The sequence below is a fragment of the Drosophila novamexicana genome, unplaced genomic scaffold (genome assembly GCF_003285875.2).
Source record: "Drosophila novamexicana strain 15010-1031.04,08,12 unplaced genomic scaffold, DnovRS2.1 tig00000121-arrow-pilon, whole genome shotgun sequence".
NCBI classification, from domain to species: Eukaryota; Metazoa; Arthropoda; class Insecta; order Diptera; family Drosophilidae; genus Drosophila; species Drosophila novamexicana.
The window spans coordinates 2,361,336-2,386,332 of record NW_020824773.1 but is presented as its reverse complement, the minus strand read 5'-3'; the positions used below and the strand labels follow the sequence as shown (position 1 = coordinate 2,386,332).

Sequence of the window (24,997 nt, the reverse complement as noted above, 5' to 3'; positions counted from 1 at the left end):
TAAATGCCACGTACGCAGTCATGCCCACGCCCACACACACAAACACAGCGCTGTCATATGTAATTATTAATTTCTAAAAAGCCATTCAAAATAATATAATTTTAAAATGCGCGCCAGCCGTTGACGTGCCTGTAAGCTGGACCATGTGTGGCTGGTGTGGTGGGTGGTGTTAAGGGTGTTTTGGGGGTGGGGTGTTATAGCTGCAACTCTTGGCAAACTGGTCAACGGTCGATGGTCAATGGTCACCGGGGCTGCCGCTGCTTGGTTACAACTGTCGCTAGACGCGATGGGCATTAATTTATGTGTCCCCGTCCGAAATCAATATGCCCACAGCGTAAAGATGCAAAATCGCCAACTGGCCAAAATAGTTGGTATCCTTTTTCCCATTTTCCCATTTTCCTCATTTGTGCGCTGCATTAACATTTTGCATATGTTTCGATTTTAATGCGCACGCACATTCTCACAGTCAACTAATCCTAATTTAAATGTTTCCCTCACATTACGCATACCCCGCGTCGCGTGCGGCAGCGACCGACATTTAAAATGAACCAAAAATTTAATTGTTGTGCTAAAATTAGCAAAAATATTCAAACGAATGACATTAGAAAAAAACACACATACATACAACATGCGCTACATAAATGTTTTGCATAACGAATTCAATTAAATATCTCTAGTCCCCACATTAAAACTATATTATACGTAATTGGGAAATGGAAATTTTGTTAAACTACATAAATAACATACCGGATATGCGCATGTTATTTAGAAGTTCAGTTTCTTAGATTTCTTTCGGTTTCTTTCGGTGCTTATTATCCGATGCATATGAATTGTCCAAGGTCCAAATAGGAAAATAAAATGCATATACCCAAGTGCTAGGCCCTGTTGGTAAATTGTCATTTTGGTTAAATTTATACGAGGTATCGAACAAGTTAAATATTCTTTATTAACGAATACGAGAACCTATCTGGGGCTATGGCTTAAGACCCAATTCTGGGTCAATATTTATATGGATGCGTGTTTTTGACGGGACTGACGTATATGGCTTGGCTGGTTGGTTTTCCTGACAATTTAGGGACAATTCCATCCTCTTGGTGGTATCAAAACTCAATGTCAATGGAAAATGCAATAATGAGAGGAAGTTATTCGCGATAGGAACTTACAATGTAAAGTTGCAGTTCGTTAAAACCGACAAGTTTTGGACTTAACATAAGAATTTCTGCCAGAAGATGTCGAACTACCCAACTCTTCTGCCGCTTTTCTTAGCGGAAACTCGGAAAATACTGATAGAAAATAAAAAAAGCTTATTTCGGAATGCCGGAGACCTATAACTCTTACTGACGTACCACAAATGTATAGACTACTTGCTTATACTTTAAACGGCGGAGCTCGAATTGAACGGCGTAGGAGTTTCACTTGTGCTGTGTCCAAAAAATAAAAAAAGGGAACATGGAAAAAAATATATTTATGTAATTTCCAGTCAAACCACGTGTCGGTTATTTGAAAGCTAAGTATTTGCTTAACTGCAAGGTAAAAATTACAATTAAAACAAACCTAACAAAGTCGGAAAAGTCAATTCCGATAAGCTCCTAAAACATTGCCCATAAATCAGGCACTGTCAGCTGGCTGATTAAAAGAAAGGCCTATAAAAGCAGCAAGTTTTGACTCCGTTTCAACAGAAGTTCCAGCTTACGATGTGGATCTATACGCCTCTGCTTGTCCTGCTACTCTCAAAGGCAGCTCTCCTGGAGGCAACTTTTATATGGGGGCTCCCATGGCATCAACGCATTGTGAATGGCCGACCAATTGACATTGCAACTGCGCCCTGGCAGGTGGCTTTGTTGAATAATAGCGAACATTTTTGTGGTGGCTCGATCGTCCGTAAAGATATTATCATAACAGCTGCGGAGTGCTTGAGGGACAGACTGTCCATTGCACACTTGACAGTGCGAGCTGGTTCCACGAAATGGAACTCTGGAGGGCAGCTCGCGAAGGTGGATGATTACAGGATCCACGAGCTCTACGGCAGCGAGACCCATGAAAATGACATTGCCGTTTTGAAGTTGGTTCGACCGCTTCGGCTTGGACCCTCGGTTCAAACAATTCCGTTGGCAAAAGAAAGTCCTGAGCACGAAGCCGATGCTTATGTTTCTGGCTGGGGTGTTCGCAAAGTGAGAAGGGAATGTGTTCGCCCAACTGAATTGCATGGGGTAAGCCTAAAAATCGTTGATCGCAAGAACTGCGCTCTCTCCAAATATTCATTGATTGGTTGGGAAATCACCGCGGACATGATCTGCGCCACCGATCAGGGCAAGGACGCATGCGGTAATGACCTTGGCGGACCTCTGGTATCTAATGCTCAACTTGTGGGCGTTGTTTCTTGGGCTGAGGGATGCGCCAAGCCCGGATATCCGGGAGTTTATGCCAATGTTGCATATTTTAATAAATGGCTACAGACGGCGATTGCAGAGCTCGAAAATAACTATACAACTGAGCAACTACCTGTCTAAGCAAATGAATTAAAAAGGTTTCAATGTATAAAATTGTAGTATTTTATTGTATACCCAATGTATGTGTGTATATTTTGTTATACTGACTTTGCTTAGATCGCTTTTTTAATAGCCTTCCCCAGTGCTCCAATAAAAAATGTGCATTTTAACATTTTTTTTCTCTGCTATTCTCATGAGTCCTTACTGCATTTGTGCTTTTGTTATAGATGTTTATATTTTGATTATGAATTAAATAAACTTTATATCTGATCATAATCTCACAGTTATTTACCTTGTACTTGGCTCTATAGTCATATTCCTTGTTCTTTCTCTTCTTTAAACTTACTTCAACCCGCTGTCTAAGAATTATCTTCATTTTTATGTTTATTTTTTATGTGAATGTAATTAAGGTCTGGGGACGGCTTATATTTTAGTATGAAACAAATAAAGAAACAGCTTACAATTTAAACCTGAGTTGCCCAAAGCACGATTCTTTGTCCAGTAATTCTATTTCCAGTCGATTGTTTATATATAAACAATATTATATTATGGTTGGATATTAATAATATTTTGCTAGAATAATATTTGCTCGAAAGTGAAAAAAGAAGATATTTTCAAGATTCTGTAAGATCTTTTTATTACCAATGAATATTTTTATTCCAAAGCAATTTTGAAATTTTTTCTAAGCATTAGCTTATCTCTTAGCTACTTATGTTATATAGTTGTCTGATCCGAACTTAACTAGTCATAAAGTTTAAGATTTGCAATGCGATATTGTACGGCATAATTCCTAATTCTTCTGAAGGCGTGTATACAAAAGCATACTTAAGTTTAATAATCTTTATTTACGTAACGCTTGTCGCTAATAGTCAAAATTTTCTATTTGCAAACATTATCAGTACAGGGTATTATTAATGGATATCAAGCTAAACGCATTCCTATGATTTACAATGTAAAAAATCTTAAGTGTTGAAGTAGAAGTAAAATTAATTTTAGATAACACTCGACAATGTTGGCAATGAGTGACGACTCGTTCGTTCTTAGACCAGCGGAAGGGGCCTATAAAAGCTGAGAGGCTTGGACTCAATGTTGACAGAAATACTTCTACCACAACATGGAGACCTACTTGGCTCCACTTGTCCTGTTGATCTCGACGGCAGCGCGTCCGGACGCACGAGTATTGTGCCTCCAGAAGTTGCAGCCACGCATTATAAATGGAACGCCCATCAATATTGAGGATGCACCCTGGCAGGTGGCAATATTGAATGATAGCGCACCTCATTGTGGCGGCTCAATTTACAGCGAGGATATCATTATAACTGCGGCCCATTGTGTGGTGGGTATTGCTGAGGAACACTTGACAGTCCGGGCCGGATCCGCACAGCAGTTGTCTGGTGGTCAGCTTGAGCAGGTTGCCGCCATTGTAAGCCATTCAGCTTACGATCCAAAAACGACCGATAATGATATCGCTGTTGTGCGGCTAGCTCATCCGCTTGAATTTGGGCCATTAGTGCAACAAATTCCCTTGGCCACGGAAATTCCCGAAAACGGAGCCGACGCGTTTGTAACAGGTTGGGGCAACATAGGCCTTGAATACCCAGAAGACTTGCATGGGGTAAAGGTTCAAATGATCGACCATGAGATCTGCGCATTGACCAAATATCCTATGATGGGTTATAAAATCACTGAGGACATGATCTGTGCTGCCGGAGAATTAAAAGATGCTTGCGATGGTGATTCTGGCGGCCCTTTGGTATATAATGGAGAACTTGTTGGTGTTGTTTCTTGGGGTAGGGGCTGCGCCACGCCAGGATATCCAGGAGTTTATGCCAATGTTGCACATTTTCATGACTGGCTGCTGGACACCATCGAGAACATTCAGTAATATATTCAGTGAAATAACTTATATCCAACTCTTTTATGCTCCTTAAGCTGCAGCATGCGAATAAAATATGCACAGAAACAAAAGTATATTAAATTCGATTATAATTGTCGCTAGTCGGCTTAATAAGAAATGCGTTGTTGAAATGTAACTTACAATTTTTTACAATTGGGTTGTATCGAAACAGTTATTTGTTTAAGCAAGAGTTTGAAAAAGTCAATTATGATACGAATTACCAAACAGTGAAACTGATATTTGGTTTAGAGATAAGTTATAGCTATAGCTTTTAGAATATTTAATTTTTTTTTTATATTTATTTTGACCGTATTATTATTTTTTTAGAGTTATACTGAATGTACTTTTAGGATTTCATTTCTATATTTTTGTATTGAGCATTTGTAAAAAAATAAGAATTTCGTATTATTGCAATAGTATGCCATAAATTGAACCATATTACGAGTCTGTGTTGTTGTTCATGTTGTTGCAATAATGTGCGCCACAAATCTCTAAATTCCCACAATAGTTTTTAAAGGGCCAAATAAATTTATTTGCGCGCTGCAACAAAATATTGTGTAAACTTTTAGCGCCAACAAGTTAAATCAAATATATGGCACACACGACTCGATGTTGTTGTTGTTGTTGTTGTTGTTGTTGTTGCTATTGTTGTTGTTGTAATTGCTGTCATTAATGTTGTTGCCGTTGGAGCCAACACCAAGTTCAACAGCAATTAAAATTGCCAAAAGAAAATAAATGTGAGTGGCCAGCAATAGCAACAACAACAACTACAACAGAAAGCTGCTTATCTTAAGTTGCGCTAGTTAACAAACAACGACAACAACAATAACAACAAGGACAATGGGTAGTCAGGACAACAACCCGTGAAACTTTGCTAACATTTGGTTGGCCGCCCAAAATTTGTTCGAAGCAATAAAAATGTTGCAGCACGCGAAATGCTCAGAGTGTTCTATTGAGAGGGGCAGAAGGGGCAGTTGCTAGCTGAAAGCATGACGACAACACACTCCCACACACACATACACACACAAAAAAGGCTTTGTGTTGTAGTGTGTGTGGAACGTAAATCGTTGTAATAGAAACATTGCATTTTATTGCATTTGTTCTCGTTGCTGGCTTTCAGCCTTCGCTTTGCTTTGGTTTCTTCTCGTTTTTCTATACCTTTTCTTAGGGTATTATAATTTTGCAATGAAGTTTGTAAAGTTTAGAAGAAGACATCACGTATTATGTAAGGCATATATATTCTTAATCGGTATCAACGGCCGAGTCTTTTTTTCCATGTTTTGTTTCCTTCTTCTATTGTCATGATCTATCTGTCTTTCTGTTTTTTGGGAATATGACGGAATCGACCAAATAGTTATCATTTGTATTATCGATCGAATTGAAAGATCTTGTTTTTGATTTTTCAAGAATTCTCGACCAAACCCAGCAATTACTAGCTTCATTTTTCTTCCAAAATATATTTATTTTTACCATATGTCAGGGAATTTAAACTTCGGTGTGTCCGAAAATGTTTTTTTTTTTTCATTATTTATTTTTTTTTGCCAATAACATAGAACTGATAAATGGTCGAAAACGGCTTTGTGCCAATGTCTCTATGCCAGCTGCGGCAGACGCTTGCTGTCCATATTTGTCGTTGGCTGCTCGGCTGCTGCAAAGAAGCTGCCCAAATGGCCAATGAAAACTTAACAAAAAAAAAAACATTTTTCAATTTGCGCTAAAAGCTAAGCAAAATCTTTGTAGCTGTTAGCCCAGTTGGCAGTTGCTGGTTACTGTTAACAGATTCATATGTGGCAAGCGCGGTGTCGTGATGCTGCTGCAGGTGCTGCTGCAACTTGATTACCTGCTACGCGGTTGCACACAAATGAATGCAACTGTGGGGCTTATAAATGATGGGCAACAACCGCGCTATATATCAGCACTAGGCGAACAGCTACAGCGATTTGTCTTTGGCTTTTTGGGTGACATTTTAGTGTCCTTTTCGTACAAGAAAAACAAACTTTAATTAACTTGAGTACATGGCCCGCAGGCGCCGCTCGAATCGAACCAGCTGCCAAAGTGCGAACAGGAATGAATAATGCAAGGGACACCGAAACTGTCCACATTTGCATAGCACTTGCTGCACATCACGTCGACTAGGGGGCCAGAAGGGCGGCCGAGCCAAGCTGACCGCATTGAGTGCAGAGCCTGAGGTCAGTCGCAGAGGCAAACACATTTGTTCCATCTGATAATGATATGTGCGCGAGTGTAGCATGCCAAAAATAAGAGGAAGAGGCTTCAAATATGGATAAATATGAACTACTGCATATTTATTGCATACATCACATAAAAGATTCAATCTTCGGAATGCCCTCAAACACAATTGCAGCTCAGAAATCTGTTGGGAATATTGAATAAATGCCCGCAGATAAATAAATATATATATCTATTATTTTTTTGGTCAAAATATGTGTGCAATTCTTTCAGTTTATTTGATTTAACATTGTTATTTTTTGTATCTTTTAGGAAAATGTATCTCGCTTGTGCGAATTGTAAACAGCAAATACTTTATCGCCTTGCAGCTGGGAATGCGTGTCGCCTTGTGAATACATTTTCTTTTAATATTATAGTTTAATTTGTCTTATTAAGCGCTGCAATCCATTAGTATTTTCTGACTAACTGACCCGAACCGTAAGAGCTGGATATTTTCCTTATGTGTATTTCTCTTATGTGATGGAGCTGTAAAAGTGGAAAACTGTGACAGAGTTTGTATGACATCGGCCGGAAAATAGGTAATAAGTTATATCTATAACTTGAAGGACAAGTCAAGATCTTTGCCGGTGAGTAATACTAATAAGTGAAATTTATAATACAGTCTGAATCAACGACTAATTGCACTAAGCACTAAGAAAATGAAAAATTCTATTTGAAAGTGGCGAAAAACGGTTGTCAAAGCTTGCTTGAAATGCATTTGCAAAAAGCAAAGCAATTCAAATGTGTTCTGCGAATGTGACGATAAAGTGAGCGTGGCTTAGGTGTCTGCGCGTCGGTCTGGCGATTGCCGAGTCGCTGGTTCAAACTACGCCGCAGCATTTGACCAGGGTGGCGCGCCGTTATTTTTTCAAGTATATTTTATTTATTTATTTATTATGGCATAATACATTCAATAATACATTCATAATACATTTAATACTTATTTCGGTTACTTTTAATACAGCTGGCGATAAAATTTCTTTATTGAAATGCTGAGCGGCAGCGGCTTAATTTGATAACATATTTAAAGTCGGTGCGCTTGTTTAATTCGTGGCCAAATGATACTTTATAATTTAAGCTACCGCAAAAAAGAAAATAAATGTTTTTCCGTTTAGATTTGTCCATTACACTAAGCCGCTTTGAGTGCATTTAATCAGCTGCATATTTCGGCTCATGCACTGAGTACGTTGTGAAAAAATGCGTAAAGCAAATATTTTTTGACAGCTCTATCAATGCGAATATGCTATGCATATGTGTGTGTCCGTGTATTTACGAGTGTGTGTGTGTGTGTGTGTGCTTGTATCTGTTTCGCAGATTTAATGCTGCATACTGTTTAGTAAAATGGTGAAATAAATGAATTCATAGCGCATTCGGTTGCGCTTGGTAATACAAGCAGTCAACCTGTAGCAACATTTTCCCAATGATTTTCCGGTGCACACACACAGGCACACACAGCACGACAGATTAAAATAGATTACAACTGAATTATTTGATAATGGCTGCAGAGAAACAGTGCACAAAAAAAAAAGGAAAAAAAGTAAATAAAATTTCAGAAAAGTGTCGAATGGCAACGTGTCGTATTGCATTCCATCAATGGTGAGAAATTTATTTTCCATTTACTTTTGGTATTTTTCGATGTTTTCGGATTGATTCAGTTATTTGCTCTTTTGTATCTCGAGAGTCTTTTGTTTTATATTATTTTTTTGGTTTTGGTTTTTTTTTTATACCCTGAACCCATTAAAAATGGGTATAAGGGTATATTGTGTTTGTGCGAAAGCCAAATGTATGTAACAGGCAGAAGGAAGCATCTCCGACCCCATAAAGAATACATATATATTCGTGATCAGCATAAATAGCCGAGTCGATCTAGCCATGTCCGTCTGTCTGTCCGTCCGTCCGTATGTTGAACGCAAGGATCTCAGAACCTATAAGAGCTAGAGACTTTAGATGCTCCTGGTGCTCCTGGCTCCCGCGCAGATCGAGTTTGTTTCCTCCGTTTCCAAGCAATCGATAAAAATCGATGTCGATATCCTGTTTTTTGGGCAATTTTGGTAAATAATAAGAGCTAGAGTCACCAAACTTAACATATAGCTTCTAAAATAGAATATTTATATGCATTTGATGTTGGAAGAAGAGGTTTCAGGGTATGCCCTAGTCGGGAGCTCCCGACTCGAACCTCTTACTTGTTGTTTTTGTAAATGTGTCGGGTGTAATAGCCAAATGACACAAACTGACCATTGACAAAAACATGATTGCTTTGATTTGACTTTGCACACTGTTGGTTTTTATACCCTGTATTCAGATGTTTGTTGTAGGGAGTTGTGTGACAAGTGGATCACTTAACAAGAAGCGCCCAAAACTTTAGGGTATATTGTATATTGTCGAACAACTGGAGGAATTGACTCTTTACGTTTTAAGCATGATATCTTGAACCGCGAAATGTGATTTTTTATTTTTTGATTATATTTAAAAATGTAGAATAATTTTATTTTATTAATTTTGGTAATTTGTTTTATTTTCAATCTTATTAAATTTAATTTTAAAAACCTATACAACTTATTCTACAGTATAGTCTACCGTAAGAAAAGGTTGGTTGTATAAAGTGATCGCAGAGATTGATTGGGAAATAAAAAGTAGACTTCATTTTGAAATTTGATCGTCTGTCATTGATTTGAAGGCAACACAAATGCCACAAATGCAGTTGGAAGAACAATAAAAATAAGCTCTATTCAATAAGAAATATCTATGTAAATATCGCATTACTATTTAGTTAGTTCTCAAAAGGTACGCTGATTGGAGAACTTAATCTCAAAATTGAGCACTCCCCCAATTTCTTGGTCGCCTTCATTGTGTATGCAGTTTATGCCAATAGACGTGCCACTCGCCATGCAATCCATTGTTGCAAATGTTGCCAATTTTCAGTGGCACAGCAATTACTCAACGGCAACATCAGCGGCAAGGACGACCCTGGGCGCTGTTTACAGTTACGAGTCGCAGGCCGGCATTTTAGGTGGCAACAAAACAATCGTTGACAAAAATATTTGCATGCACTTTGGGGTGCACTTGGCAATGGAAGCAGCAGCAGCAGCAGCACCAGCAGCAGAAGCCGTAGCTGTGGCATTCAATATGCAACACCTATGACAGGCGCCCGCTTGACATTTGGTATCGTGGCCTCCAGCGGCCGAGAGACACAGTTGAAAAGTGTTGCATAAAACAGGGCGCAGCTGGCAGAGCCAAATGTAGCGACCCTGACCAGGACCACCAGCGACAAAAGGTTACTAAAGTAAACTTTATGCCACACACCTTTGTGCCCCAAAAAAATCTGTCAGCAATTTGCAGCCAAATTTGTCAAGCAAAAGTCGAAAATTAGTAAAAATTATGACTTCCGCAATTGCCGGAGAACAAAGAATGCGTCTAAGGATAAGAAACTAATGTAAAGCAACGCAGCGTAGCCAGGCAACTGTTGCTTTTGGCCGCAGTTAAGCACACATACCGTGACAATACACACGGATACGCACACATTCTCACGTTGCAAACTTTTCAAATAGAAAATGTTTAATTTCCCCAAAGACAACGTCGATGCGGTTGTTGCTGCTGCTGCTGCTGCCGCCTTTTGCCAAAAACGCAGCGTTTTCCAGCCAGGCTAAGAAAACTTTCTTTATATTTTACAATGTGTGTTTGTGTGGGTGTGCGGGTGTGTCGGCGTGTGTGTGCGGGTATCCGAGTCCACCGCTGCTGCAACAGTGCAGCCAAAAAGTTTTCGGTCTTGGGCAAAAGTTGTTGGGGCGCGCGCGCGCGCTCTTCCGTCTCAGCGTCAGAGTCGAAATTGTTAGTTTGCCATTGCGTTGAAAATTATATTATTTTCGAACTTTTCAAATGTCGCCAGAGAATCCAACATTTCGCTCAACAGCAATGACAAATTGTTGCTGTGTGTGCCTGTGTTTGTGTGTGTGTGTGTGTGTGCTTGTGTGTGTGTGCGGCTTAATTATACGTATACAACCTAATGATGCGTCTAGCAATTGTTTCATAAATATTTAAATTTTAGCTTTAATCAAGTTAGGTCTGGAGGTTACTAAAACAATATTTGGACTATTAAAGTGCTTATAAACTAAAGATATAATGGTCTCAAGTAAACTTGGACCAACTTTCAGTCTAAGATTTCCAACTAAACACAAAATGCGCAAACTTGTGGAATAATTTCTAAAGTTTCAACCAAGTGAATTTATAGTGGTAATATTTGTAGTTTTTAAAAGTGCAAAGATAATTTAATAAACAATGAAATGAAACAAGTAAAGGTCTCTTAAATTAAACCAAACCAAAAGGTGAGCAAAAATATGAATTATGGAGGGGTTAAGTAAATCAGAAAAGCAATTTAGCAACAGGACTTGTATCCCAGGCTGGGATTAGGATGCTGTTGTATATGTGCAAAGGAGAGTGTGCAAAGAAGCTTGCAGTATATAAAACACAAACGCTTTAAAAAAAAAAAATGAATAAAAATTGTTATAATAAAAAAAACTTAAGTTTTTTTTATTTCCTCTTCGAAAAGTATTACACAACTTCACATAAATCAGGCGAATCAGCATTCTTGCGCTAAGGCTCACACCAATTTTCGCTTATGATTCCCAATGAGTTTAAGCGCGTAGTTCACAAAGAGCAATCTATATGATTTCCCAAACTATATTGCTAGTAATTCTCAAACAGTTCATGCTCACACAACATAAAATGGCTGCTATTAAATACATGTTATTGGTTTAGAGCGCAGCTGAGCGGCTACCGCAAAAGCTCTCAACTGGTTGCCGCCCTGCTGTTAGCCGAAATATGCTGCAACCAATAATTATACACAGAATGCTAACGGTTTGCGGCGTTTAGCTATTGAGTCCGCAAATATGATTGCATTTGTATCTGGCTGAGAGAACACGAGTATTGCCCATTTTGGGTAAAAACCCTTTTCGAGCTGAAAATCAGTTGGGTTTTAGAGGCGTCGTTTCGGCCTGTCACACTGTCATCATATTCACTTTGATATTTTCCTTTCAATTTCAAGTCACTTGGCCAGATTAAATGGCCAACCTGCTGCTGGCCTGGTCGCTGCCGCTGCCTCAGTGGCTGCCACTGCCACTGCAGCTGCTGTTGCTTGCGGTTGCGTGGGCGTGGCTCGATAAATGGACCTGGAGAGTTGGGTTGGACTTGGGGTTTTCGAGTATTCGATGGAAGGCCATCGAAACTGGCAAGTTGAACTGCAAGCGGCCACGTCAGCTGTTGGCCCAATGCATTGCGTACATGATAATCACGTTTGGTTATGCGCCTGTTTGTTGTTGCTGTTGTTGCTGTTGCTGTTGCTTTTGTTGCATGTGCTGCATTTGCATTTGAGCTTGCTAAGGCATGTCGTGGTGTGGTTTATTGCAACATCTTGTCCAATTTATTACCACTTTCATTTGGTAGCATAATAGGCAATGTCCGTACACACACATGCACACGCACACGCATGTGAAACTGACGCACTTGCGGTAAATGTGCATATCTATAACATGTTGCTCTCAAAAATACTAAAACTGACTCAGACTTTCTATGGGGCCGAGTCTCGTCTGCTGCATTTCTGCTTCATCAGTTACATGCTTTGAATAATTGAAGCGTATTTAGGCCTCCTGTCGAGCCATGCCTACATGCACATTATATGATCCAAATGCACATCTATAAATATATATTTTTATTTCTTATTTTTTTTTTTATTTAGCTCTGCAGGAAGTTTTTATTGAATTAGTTTTGTGCAAAAGCATTTCTTTGCCTGCCAAAATTGCAATTTTAAAATTTTCTGCTCTTTTACTCAACTTTCTGGCTCTCTTTCCTTTTGCTGATTGTTGCAAAAACTGCAATTATTGCATATTAAGCGTGTTGCATTAGCATATGCCACTGGCTGCCTGGCTGGCTGGTAGGCTGCAGGCTGTTGGCTGTGCCTGCTTGGCTGGCAAGTTCAACAGCCCGCTCATAAATTACGTATACGCCTGTGTTTAAAATGCCATTTTCACTGCATATCCCCAGGCGCACTTAGAACATCATCCTCGCCGCCTTTTGATGCAGCTGCATGCGAAAAATGTCACGCTGCCAGCTAAAAAATAACAGTTAGCACAGATTTGGATTCATTTAACATATAAAATTTAGTTCGAATATAAAATACCCATCAAAGTTGGGCAAACTTTAAAACTTTCTTATATAACTAGAAATGTTTGTTAATAAACGGCAGATATTTTTTATCTATCTTATTTACTTTTAGCATAAACACATAAACAATTTATGCAATAATTTATAAAAAATGGGCAAAGTCTACATATTTTTCCTATTATATTTGTAATATAATAACTTGTATGCCCTTGAATTGTGAGCCTCAGTCAAATAATTAAAGTGGAATCAGGTTAAATCTTAAGCCGTAAGCTCCATTAGTCTGAAGTTTTAACGTTAGTTAAATTCCACCCGCAGCTGTGGAAAGCTGGTGGAAAGCGAAAGTATGAACATATAATTGTTTACCAACCGATCAGCCTCAAACTAATTTAATATATTATATAAAACTGTATTGCACTCGTTAAAAGAAAAAATAGAAAACCATAAATTCTAGAGAATAATCTACCCGCTTGGAAGATTTTAGGGTGAGGGTAGCAGACCGCTCGACGGAACTTTAAGAGGGTTGCGCGGCCGTTGTTTCTGTTGGATCTGTTGGCTTTGTGTGCGTCTTTTGTGGCTGTTTGTTTGCTTGTTTATTTGCTGGCAACGACAACGGCAACACTCGAGTGCTGCCAGCGTGGCAGCGCGTTTTAATTGCACTGAAAACAAAATGCTAAACACTTGTTGGCTGCCTCGCCGGCACCGCGGGCTACTTGCCGAGTCGCCTGGCGAGGTGTCAAGCTGTAGTGCCAAAGCGGTGGCGCCTCCTGCTGCTGCTGCCGGCTGTGGCTTTGACTCTCGCACTGTGCCATAACTGAAGGCAGTTTCAGCTTTTCAACTGCTGCAAATGATTTCAAGTGTCCGCCGCTCGCTTTGATCGTTGCCAACATTTTACGACAGTTCGTTGGCGTTGCGACCGGAGCAGCGGGGCAGGCAAAGATCTGTATCAAGTGAGTAGGGCACAAGCGCAAAAATACCTGTCGAATGAATTGCTCTAAAAGCCTAGCAGACCGTATTGAAAGGAAAACATTTTGTTCGATTCCGATGTTAGAAATTGCCCGAGCACTTACTTTTTTGGGTTAAAAAAAATCGAATGCGTTAAGTCAAAGCTGGGCTTGTCTGCTCCAATTATTTGGGGCACAACAATTAAAGCATCCGTTTCCAATTAGTTATACATAAAGCAAACTTATTGCAAAATAAAATGAATTGAAATAAAATGTCCCTACTAGGTATGGAAAAATACCTAGGTGTGCTTGGAAATCATCCAATTCGACTGTCTAGGCATATTCTAAAGAGACGTAGAATTATGTTAGACTTAACTGTGGAATAAGTTTTGTTAGTATTTATTCATACAGGTTAAATTTAAATTATTAATTTAATAACAGTTAAATTAAATATAAAATAAATATAGAAAAAATATGAAAAGAGTCCTTGCTCGGGCTCCATAAAAACTCTAAGAATAAGTTTTGCTGCTTTGATTGAAAAAATACATAAAATATATAAAATGGCTATCGTAAGCTTTTCACCAAATTTTGTCCTATAATTAAAAAACAGATTCGAACTGTAACTTTCGCAATTGTTTTATATAAAATATTAAAGGTATTTCTGCCCGAGCGTTGTTATTAATCAATTATATTGTTACTCTTATCTAATGTTGATTTGATGCAATATTACTGATATCATTGTTGTTAATATTAATAATTAGCCTTAAGCACAAGAATGTGGCAGAATAAAAAAAACCCTTGCTAGGGTGCCATTGACAACTAAAATTTCTTCTAGCTTTCAGCTATGCTTAAAATAGCTTTTATTGTTTAGTAAACAACAATGGCATCAATAAGAGATAGTAATGTGGTTAGTTAAACGAGAGTTAAAGCTATTCTAAATGCTCAACAATTGTACAAAAACAATGCGAGTTTTGTGCACAAGTTTTGCCATGTGACCAAACTTGCTGCCGACTGCAATCTACAATCGTCTGTAATCGTGTGCCATTCTCTAATTAACTTTGATTTGTACACGATGTTATGGCAACAATAGAAACTGCTTCGCTTACCAAAAAGCACACATACGCCCCGTTGCCCAACTGTGCAACTGACAGTTGACGCTGTTGCTGCTGCTGCTGTTGCAGCTGGTTTTGGTAGTTTTAATATTTTGTATTTTTTTTTTCTCTCGCTTTTTCATGACTATCACAACAAGCAAACAATCAAGCAGCCAGTTGAGAGTCCAACAGTCTAACAAACTCGACAAAACTTTCCAAAAAAGTAAAAACTTTTGTTGTTCTTGTTGCTGTTGTTGTTTGGCGCGGCATGTGATACGTTTTTTATGTAAAACATAATTGCAGATTAGTCGCAGCAGAAATGTGAAAAACAAAAACGAACCAATTTGTAATCGTTCTGTTGCCGCTTAAAATGGATTAAAAAAAGCTTGGCTTAAGCTGCCAGACAGTGAAGAGAGTATCTAGACAGTATAGATGGCATGAATGGACATAATGCACTTGCAGGCAGCTGGCCTTGTAGAGTATTAAACGTCGACATTTTCGGGCTGCTGCAATTCAAGTAGTTCAGCATACATTCTGCTAGCCTTGGCACTTACCGCTTGCCGTTACCACAAAGATATTTCAATAAATTAAAACATACCACAAAAACTCAAAAAAGAAAAAAAAATTAGTGAGTGTAGGAAACATTTGCTGTGGCTGCAACAACAGCCACGAGTAGCTTAGTAGCTTTGCCTCAAGCATACAGCAACTCAGAAATTGCTTTGGGCAGCCAACTGCACAACATTATGAGCGCCAGCATAGCTCAAGTTGCCACCGAACCAGTCAAAAATATGACTTTAAATTAATGCACACACACACAGGCGAACACACACACACACACACTCACAGGTATTCTGTCCGAGCATTCAGCAATGCATTTCGCCTATTTGCACAACAAATGAAGTTGAAAATGGCTTGGCTCCAAGTACAAGTGTGTGCTGTGTGTGTGTGTGTGTGTGTGTGTATGTGTGGGTCAAGCAGCAGCAGCACAAACTTGTGGTTGTTGTTGCTGCTGCTCTTGTTGCTGTTGTTTCGGCCACTTTAAATGGAACGTAAATATTTGAGCTGCATTCGCAGGCATTTGCAGGACAGTTGCAGAGTCTCGCCTGCCAGCAGGTAATAGTCACTGCTCCTCACCGTTCCATATTGATTTGCTCAATTTTGGCATTGGAAATTGCAAACAACTTCAACTTCACAGCTTCTTTCATTGCAATGCATTTTCGGCTGACCCCTGACCCCTGATGCCGTGCACCTTTTACCGTTGCCGTATTAAAAAGAAGCTGCTTGAGTTCTAGCAATCATATGCATGATACTTGGAATACGGGCGAATCCTCCTACAATTGATTGCTGAAATTAATCAGCGTTTTCTTTGTTTGAGTTTTAATGAAAATATCTTTCTTGATGCTCTCCAAAAAGCTGTCTTTGTTCGGCTTTGACTATAAATACGAGGTAACTCAGGTATTTTGCGTTCCGCAAAGAGTTGATGGCTTAGCCTGATAACCAATATGGTTTATGCATTTCAAACCGAATATTTAGCTTGCTGTGCGGAAAGTGGAGGGCGACTTGTGCGAATTTTAAAACGAAATTTATTTGCGAAAAGCAACACGATGTTTCGTTTTCGTTTTTAACAGTTTTTCTTTCTTGACAAGGTCTTTAATAAAGTTTGGCTTATACATTTTTGACGCCTGCTTTAAATATTTGATTTTAATAAACTTCAATATTGAAATATGGACTTCTCTGTTCCTCCTAGACTAACCATAGCTATAAATAAACCTATTTGACTAGGAAATCATTTTGTTCATGTCATCTGGATATTTACCATACCATACCATACTTTACATACATACGTAAAACTGTTAAAAAAAAGTTAGTAGGGTTTTTTCTGGGAATTTTTCGCTATTTACTACTCCTACTTTTTTGCATGAATTTTTGTTTAAATTTTTAATTTAAATACCTTACTTTATTCGATTCAATGCTTGACAGAGAATATGAATTCTTAAAGAAGGTTTTTCTCTGTAGCAAATCAATTTGATTTTTGATTCTTGATAGATTAAGTTCCCATTATATTTTATGATAATACAAATTATAATAAAATAACAACAATAATCATAATAATAATGATATTAGGAAAATAACTGAAAAGAAACTGAGCGTGTACTGAGCTCTGAAAAATAAGAAGACTTGTCCCTGCCCGGACGCCAGTAAAAACGTTAAAGATCAGTTCGCCTGCTCCGACTATTATGAGAATAACAATCTTTATATTCTCTTGGAACCAGAACAACTTAAATTAAACTTATATGAAAAAACCAAACACAACTTATTCTACAGTTAAGTCCAATCTAAGTGATTTAGCCGATCTGCGACATCGATTGGATAAGACCTCCGCAATCTTCTCGCACTCGGACTCCTCCAATTCTACAGCTAGCCAGTCGATTGGGATGATTTCCAATCGCAGCCTGTATTGTAGAGCAAACGTGTTTTTTTTTTCTCGCAAGAATTTAATCAAGCAGATCCACGCCCAATAAGCAAACAGATATCGATTATTTATTAGTGCACAAAATGGTCAAAGCGTAAAGCTTTCGCTTTTGCCCCTCGATAATTATGATCGCCGATTGCATAGTTGCCCTTGAGCAGCGTGGCAACCCTATAAATTAGCTACTTGGCGACAAGTGAGGCGCCGCTGCAGCAGCACCAGCCGCTGGCTCTAATGAGGGGAGCGCATAAACATAAATTATGGGCGGTCCAACTGGGGCCCCGCGGCTTATGTGCTCGCATATTTGCGCGGCATAGTTCCGAGCGCCAGGCCCGAATATCTGTGCGGCAGGAGCGTTGCGTACTTTGGTTTGGTTAAAATGCGCTGTGTACCCTACCCTACCCTACGGTCACCCTTCCCTTGGCCATGCCATTTTTTGTGGAACACGTTGCAGTAAAAAGCATTTTGGCACGGCTTTTGTGCAGTTTTTTTTTTGTCTTGGTTTGTTAATTTATTTTCATTTTATTGTTTTTACTTTTTGCGTGTGGTTGTGTGTGTGTGTGTTGGGTTTTTTTTGGTGTGTGCGTGTGTGTGTGTGTTTGTGTATAGTTTTTGCTTAAAATAAATGTTGCTCTTTAATTATAATATATTCACAGTTTTTTAAGTTACACTAATGTTCATTTTGTTTTGTAATGCTTGTAATATTTGTATGCCATTATCATATATTGATTATTTTATTTTTTTCGTTTTGCTTTTCGTTTTTTTTTTATACCTTTTTTTCTTTTTATAAACTTTGTTACATTTTTAGCATATTTACATTTTGGTGTCTTTAAATAAGTGCTCAACTTTATTATAAAGTTTGAATAAATAGTTATACATAATGTACGTAGTTGCAAATTAACTATTCCCTTTTTAGAAATAATTATAAAATTCATTAAGAAATGCACTTTAATTCATTGCCGATATGTGTGTGTGGGTTTTTTTCTTTTTATATATAAATTGTGCGTGTTTATATTGTGCGTGTGTGTGTATGTGTGTGTATTCCAGCTGCTGAAATTTTAGCTAAAATATTTGATTAGAATTGAACTCACAATTGCTGATTTCCAACTAGATACGAAGGCAACACACTTAGCCAAATCAATTATAACTAAATTTATAGTATACATATGCTATATATATTTTTGCCTTTTGAGAACCTGTGACAGCTCCATTAACATATTATTGCACTTATTGTTTTGAGTGCCAACTGCCAACAACATTTGCTATCCTCTAGAAGAAACATTCAACATATTTGTAGACACTAACCTATATTCCTATGAAGACTTTCCAACTTACTTAACCTGCTGCAACTGTACAGTTACATATATATATATATATATATATATATTATTATAGAGTATGTGTACACACTGACTATACGCTTAGCTATTACATTTACTTTATAAGTAGACTACACTTATACAACTCTTTTGCACACTCATTTTTGTGATTGGCAACTCTAAACAAAGCCCGCAAGTTTATGCAACAAATAACATGTATAAGAAATTGCCGAAATATTGGTTTTTGGTTGTTTTCTTTCTGTTTTTTAGGAAGTAGGGGGGACTGGCACCTTTTAACGCTGTACCATTGTGTTCTAGAAACCTTAACTATTGTATAATTATATTTATGTGTGTGTGGGTCTGTGGTTGTGTGTATTTTGTTGGCTTTCCGCTAGATTGAAAAACAGAACTTAACTGTGTTTGGTGGCAACCCTGTCCATCTATCTGACCAGCAGTAGCAGCAACACAGATACGAGCATCCCGAAACTGTTGCGATTTATCGCGCTAGCCCCATCGCCTTCCCCATCGCGACATATATGCGGATGTCGTGTGAAGTCCTCGCAATAGATCTGAGATAGATAGACAAGCAAAAGATTTCTTGATTAGTTGAAAGTTTTTACAGTCCGAGACTGAGAGACTGAACTTATTTAGCTTATGATTATTATTGTTTTTTGTTGCAATCCAAACTCACCTTGGTTAAGCTATTTGCGTATTTGTCGACCAGCTCTCGTGTAAACTTGGCCGCATCGTTGCCACAAATCTTGCGAGCGGCATTTTCCGAGCAATCCACCAACTCATTTATAGAACTATTGATGATAAAACAGAAATTAAACAATTCAATTATTCTTTCATGTGCGAAAATAGTTTGATGTGAAACATAAGAATTTAAACGAATAATTAAATAATTATAAGAATTAACTACGTTCATCTGAATTTCAGAAGAGCTTTTTTCTATCATCTTTGGCAGAAACATTAAAATGTTAAAATATAAACAGCTGTTACGCATTATTTTAATCGTTTTTGTACTCAAGCTTAGGTATATATTTAACGTTTAACCCAACTACTGCGTGTAAATATCTATGAGATATTATCTGTGCATCTCAAGCACACTAGAAGTATTCCAACACAATTAGCAACTTTAAGAAATATTCAAATAGTTGATTAGCTTTGAGTAATGAAAGGTTATAGAGACTTCAATATTTTTGTTTAAATCTTATAAGAAACCATTAAGAAAAGAACACGTAACATTGCACATCAAATAAATGTAGGCCATTAAATTGTATAGCGCACACAGTTCTTAATCAAGCTGCAAGAAATTACTTATACCGATTCAAGGTGAACTAGTTTTCAATTCATATTCAAACTCCATCAAAATGGTGTCCAATGGATATTATGCACATCAAACAAGCTTAACAGAACAAACATGAATTGAAATCATAAAAAAGTTGAACTAAGACGCAAGTGAGCTGCTGGCAAACAGGTTTTATTTTTTATAGGCGGATTATCAGCGACTAGATCATGTAAAGCTGATAAAAAGTGAATGCCAAATGAGCTGAGCATTACAAAAACAAATATGCTGAGTCGCATCACGTGTTGCACTCACCAGCAAATGGTTTTAATATTCTCGTTTAGAGTGCCATTCTCTGGAGTCTCCTGGTTCTTGTTGGGCTTGAGAAAGACCATTGTCTCCTTGTAGCGATTGGCGCACACCTCGAAATCCTTTTTGGCCATCTCCGAGCAGGGCGCATGCTTCAGATACTCTGTGTGGCACAAGACTTAGACACGGCTCTGGAAATGGATGCATTATTTGGTGGACTCACCCTCCTGGAACTCGCCCTTGTTGCACAGATCCCGGATGAACTGGTTGGTGCCATGGTAGAGCTTATTGAACTGGTTCCGCTGCTGCAGATCCATGCAGCGACGCGTATAGCTCTGAATGCAGCGGACGCCCTTTCGCAGCTCACTGTGAATGCGGGGTAGAGGAATGAGGGGAGTGCAAGTAGATGGTGTTGTTGGGACATTAGACATGGATAACAGACATGACGGCGTTAATGCTATTGTTTCAATTCGGGCAACTACAACTTACTGACAAAGTTTATCCAATTCGTCCTTCTTGGCAGCGCCAATCGAAAATTCCGACGTTAAATGCAGCATTTCAAGTGGTTCGGCGCACTTGGTGAACTCCTCCTGGCCGCATTCCTCTGACCTTACGACCGCCATCAGCAACGCTGTTTGGCACAATGCACATTTTCAGTTGCGAAATTCGAGTACAAAAATGTAACAAAAGGTTGGGGCGAGAAACAGAGAGTCACTTGGTGAAGGGTGTGCGGGGAGCGGGGAGGGAGGGGTAGGTGCAGAAGGAGACAAATAAACAAACAGGCAAACAAACAGTGGATAGTGCTCAACTTGAAAGCTAAAAGGCAATCTGAGACTTGGCGCCACTGAGTCTCTCACACTCACGCACACATACACACTCTCTCACACACACACACACAAGTGCACAGTCAGCTGTCTGTCTCCCTCCCCTCTCTATCACACTCACTCGCTCTTTCATGGAGCTCTGCCAGCTGCAACACAAAGTTGCAAATGTGCGTCAGGGGTAATAAAGTTGGGCGTAAGTGAAATTGGCATTTCATAAATTTAAACTTTTCGGTTTTTGGTATACGCTGCCCCCCACCCCCCTCCCCGTCACTTTCCTATCTCTTGCCCTGCCCAGTGCATCTATTGCCCGTGTGGCGGAAGTCACGCAGCTGCCAATTAAACTGACTGACAAGCCTCACCTGATCGCACCGATAAGAGACTCAAGCTCGGATTCGGATTTGGATTCGGACGTAAACTCAGAATCAGTTCCAGATTCATGTTCTGATGCGTTTGCAGTTTTGCCCAGAGTCAGGCCATATTTTGCACTTACCCGCCAGCAGCAGCGTCGTCCACGTCAAATAGCAACAGCTTCGATGCATTTTGTTTTTCTTTTGCGATTTGCCTATGTTTTCTATATCTCTGCTCTGTGTTTTTCTTTTTTTCTTTATTTCTTTAGTTTTTGTTCCAGCTTACACTGTTTTGCACGCTTTACCGTGTTATTGCTCTCGTCATTTGCACTAAGCTCGCACGTGTGACGTCAGCCGACAACTACTTGAAAAGAAAGACGAGAAAAAATAAAATAAATGTACTGATAAATCAAGAGAAAAGATATAACTGGCAAAAGCTACAAATGGCTACAAATACGCCTCAAATGCAAAAATATTGAGTGCAAGACATTTTATACTTTGACCAAGAGTATTTCAGACTTCATGTTAAGTGTGTTAGGCAATAAAAATGTCCATTAATTGGTTGTTTGACGATCTGATCTTTTACTTTTCAAATTATTGCTAATCATGCTTCCGTTTAAATTATACTTTATAAACATATACATTTTTTTAAATATGAAAATATTAAATAAATATAATATAATGTCTAAATATAGTTTCTTTTTTTAAACGCAACCTTTTTTTTAACCAATTTTTGTTGATGTTAGCCAACGTAAGAGTATGTCGAATTCGGCTTTTATTTTCTATTCTTTATCAATTAATTATTAATTTGAAATTTCAACATGAATACCGCGAAAATTGTGACATTTTATGAGCCTTATTAATTATTTCACTGCAAATTAAGATCTTTCGGCGCACTTCAACAAAAATTCTCAAACAAGAGCAACAAATTCTATAAATATACAAACAAAAAAGAAAGAAAATATAATCTAAGAAAAGCGAAAGCCGAAAGCGACAATGTTTTTTGTTTGGGTTCTTCACTTGGTTTTTGTTGTGGATCTTTTGGCTACTTTTTATTGTATACAACGTGAATAAGTGAGAGCATTCGAAAACTTGATTTGGTCTTGTCGGAGAGTAAAAGGGTGCAAAGTACAATGCGCTCTACATTTGTTTTATATTCAAATCAATTTAACTTCCGACACGCTAAGCACTTAGATAGTTAAAAGTTACTACACGGAAATTGGGGGAATAATTGAAGAATAATTCATTAATTAGATTTGAATTGAATGCTTACAATTGAATTGAGTTAATTGAATGAGAATTTAAATTAAATTGAGAGAAAATATATAAAATAAAAATAAAAGTAAAAAACAAAAGAAAATATACATGTTGTTAGTTTAAGTGTAAGGTGGAATAAATTTAATTTTATTAGTTCCGTGGCATAAACATATAATTAAAGACTTGTGTAAATTACGCCCTAAGCTACATTTATCATTAATATGTAAAAGTCACATTAAAAGTTGCATTGCCATTTGCATTATACAAGTTAATTATATACGGGCTATATACTAAGTATGCAAATGTTGATATGTTGTAACTGTAATATGCAAATATTATAAATTGTATTCCAATTAAAATGCTGCAAAGAATACTTATACCTGATTAAAGATCCTCAATTAAGTCATTAAGAACTCAATGAATATAATGAAAAAGGTAATTCTCATTTAATTTAATTTGAATACTTTGAGCTTTGAAAATTTCAAAATTTGAAAAATTCGGAAATATTGCCAAACTTGATTCCATAGTCGATATGCCTCACTGAAAAACTCTTGACTGCAGCCTATCTACGAGCAGAAAAGCGATATAACGTAGGCGTGCGAATATGCAAAAGAAACATGCAAAAAAAAAAAAAAAAAAAAAAGAAGAAAAAGAAGAAAAAAAAAAGATTTTGCTTTGCAGTTGGTTTTTGTGCCAAATTATTATTTACTTTGTTTTTTTTTTTCGATTCAGTTTTACAGTTCTGATGCGGGCTGCATGTGCGTGTGTGCGTGTGTGTGTGTAGTTGTTGTTATGTTATCTGGCTTTAAGCACTTTTAGTGCTCCATAAATAAATAAATGCCAGCCAATTGGCACATTTGCCACAGCCTCTGATAGTTTCCGAAAGCGGGTTTTGTTTATATTCGATTAATTGTAAACGAATACCAGAAGAAAAAACATATTGTCTGAGGTCAGTTCATGCTTAGCGTTGCGTTGCGTTTCGTTTGAAAGCGACTTCAGTTGGTGGAAAAGTCGTGTGACAGAGGCATAGCAAACGGCATTGACTTTGGGTCAAAGAAATTATCACTTAGCTAAAAGCTGAAATGCTAATAGATACTTTCAACGACAACAACTTCAATAACAACAACAACAAGAACGACAACACCGTCGACTACTTATACAACAAGTTGAAACGAGCAAATCTAATGGACTTTTGTGTTTTCCAATTAAATGCCCAATGATCAGCTGTTGTTGCCTCAATTGACAAACGGAGGAAAACAAAACACTTAAAAAAGATCCCAAATGAGAAGACAAGGAACAAAAATCGAATGCCACACGGTTAAATCAAGAGAAGAAAAATTCATGAAATTGAAATTGAAATTGAGCGAGTCTTATTTTTGAGACAGATCGCAAATTGCATTTGCCTTGAAAGTGCGCGCCAGCGGGGCGCACTGCTGGGCGGGGCAGCACGTGACGCAAAGAGTGCAAAGATACAAAAAAATGCAGTCGGACGAGCCTCTCGCCCGCCGATGCGATGCGATCTGCATGCGGCCGGCACAGAAATCAGGTTTTTACTTTATATACATTTTGTTTTATTTTTATTTATATACGTATTTTCAAATTTAGTGGCTGCTTTTGTGCTTTCTTTTTTTTTGGAAATAATATAGTTGTCATTGCCTAATTTGATTGCATTTACAGCTAGAGAGCGTCCACACCTGCGCGACGATCACAAAATTTCAATTCACTTTGCCAAGTTCTGAGAGCAGCTGTAGAGACGCAAGCGCGCCGCGTTGTTCGCCGTGCGAGTAACAAAAATGTACTGAAGAAGCAGCAGCAACAGCAGCTACGCAAGCAGCAGCCAGCAGCAGCCAGCCGCAGCAGCAGCGGGCGTCACCCCGTCACACCCATCACACCCGCCGCGAGCAGCTTCGTTGGCGCACGAATGGCAAGCGCCAAGCGTTCGTTGGGCACTCGTCGTGCATGTTGCTGGCAACATGGCAAAATGTTGACAGCTGCGCTTGGCAACACTGAAACAACAGGTATTTGCATGTTGCCAACGCTCGTGTTGCTGTTGTTGTTGCTATTGTTGTTGTTCCCTTCTTTTTTTTTATTTAGTGTGTGTTTTTGTGTGGACAGCTGCATTTGATAAGCCAATCAACGCAGCTGATGCGCTCGCTGCCTAAGCACAAATCAAGCTACATTTTTTGCTTTTTCTTTTAATTTTATTTTTTTTTATTTTGTATTGTTCTTATCATCTGCATGCACTTGATTTATTATAAAGAGCTGATAATTTGCCGGACTCTTTAACTTAATTAATTGAATAAGCCAAAGCCAATGAATTTCCTGTCGAGCGATAAGATTTAGTTGCAGCTATCTGGCCCACTGATGGCCTCGTCAATAA

At 38.3% G+C, this 24,997-nt stretch overlaps 3 protein-coding genes across 5 annotated transcripts; 2 read left to right on the top strand and 1 right to left on the bottom strand.

Moving 5' to 3' along the window:
- The first annotated feature begins 1,694 nt into the window (after nucleotides 1-1,694).
- LOC115758067 (trypsin alpha-3-like) lies at nucleotides 1,695-2,510 on the top strand. The gene has a single exon (XM_030698581.1). It carries the CDS (start codon nucleotides 1,695-1,697, stop codon nucleotides 2,508-2,510), a length of 816 nt encoding a protein of 271 aa, XP_030554441.1.
- A 1,093-nt stretch (nucleotides 2,511-3,603) lies between these two features.
- Nucleotides 3,604-4,374, top strand: LOC115758066 (trypsin alpha-3-like). Its single transcript, XM_030698580.1, has one exon. The coding sequence runs from the start codon at nucleotides 3,604-3,606 to the stop codon at nucleotides 4,372-4,374; it is 771 nt and encodes a 256-aa protein (XP_030554440.1).
- Nucleotides 4,375-17,858: 13,484 nt separating this feature from the next.
- On the bottom strand, nucleotides 17,859-24,403 carry LOC115757998. 3 transcript variants are annotated; one of them, XM_030698492.1, is made up of 7 exons: nucleotides 24,312-24,403; nucleotides 21,504-21,721; nucleotides 20,679-20,820; nucleotides 20,413-20,555; nucleotides 20,196-20,352; nucleotides 19,284-19,398; nucleotides 17,859-19,161 (listed from the first exon to the last, which is right to left on the bottom strand). In XM_030698492.1, the coding sequence occupies exons 2-7, from the start codon at nucleotides 21,550-21,552 to the stop codon at nucleotides 19,033-19,035; spliced, it is 735 nt and encodes a 244-aa protein (XP_030554352.1). In that variant the 5' UTR covers nucleotides 21,553-21,721; nucleotides 24,312-24,403; the 3' UTR covers nucleotides 17,859-19,032. The 3 variants fall into 3 exon arrangements, with proteins under 3 accessions (XP_030554352.1, XP_030554353.1, XP_030554351.1); XM_030698493.1 differs by having other exon boundaries at nucleotides 21,504-21,724; nucleotides 24,312-24,387; XM_030698491.1 differs by lacking the exons at nucleotides 21,504-21,721; nucleotides 24,312-24,403 and adding an exon at nucleotides 21,373-21,466.
- Between the last annotated feature and the right edge of the window lie 594 nt (nucleotides 24,404-24,997).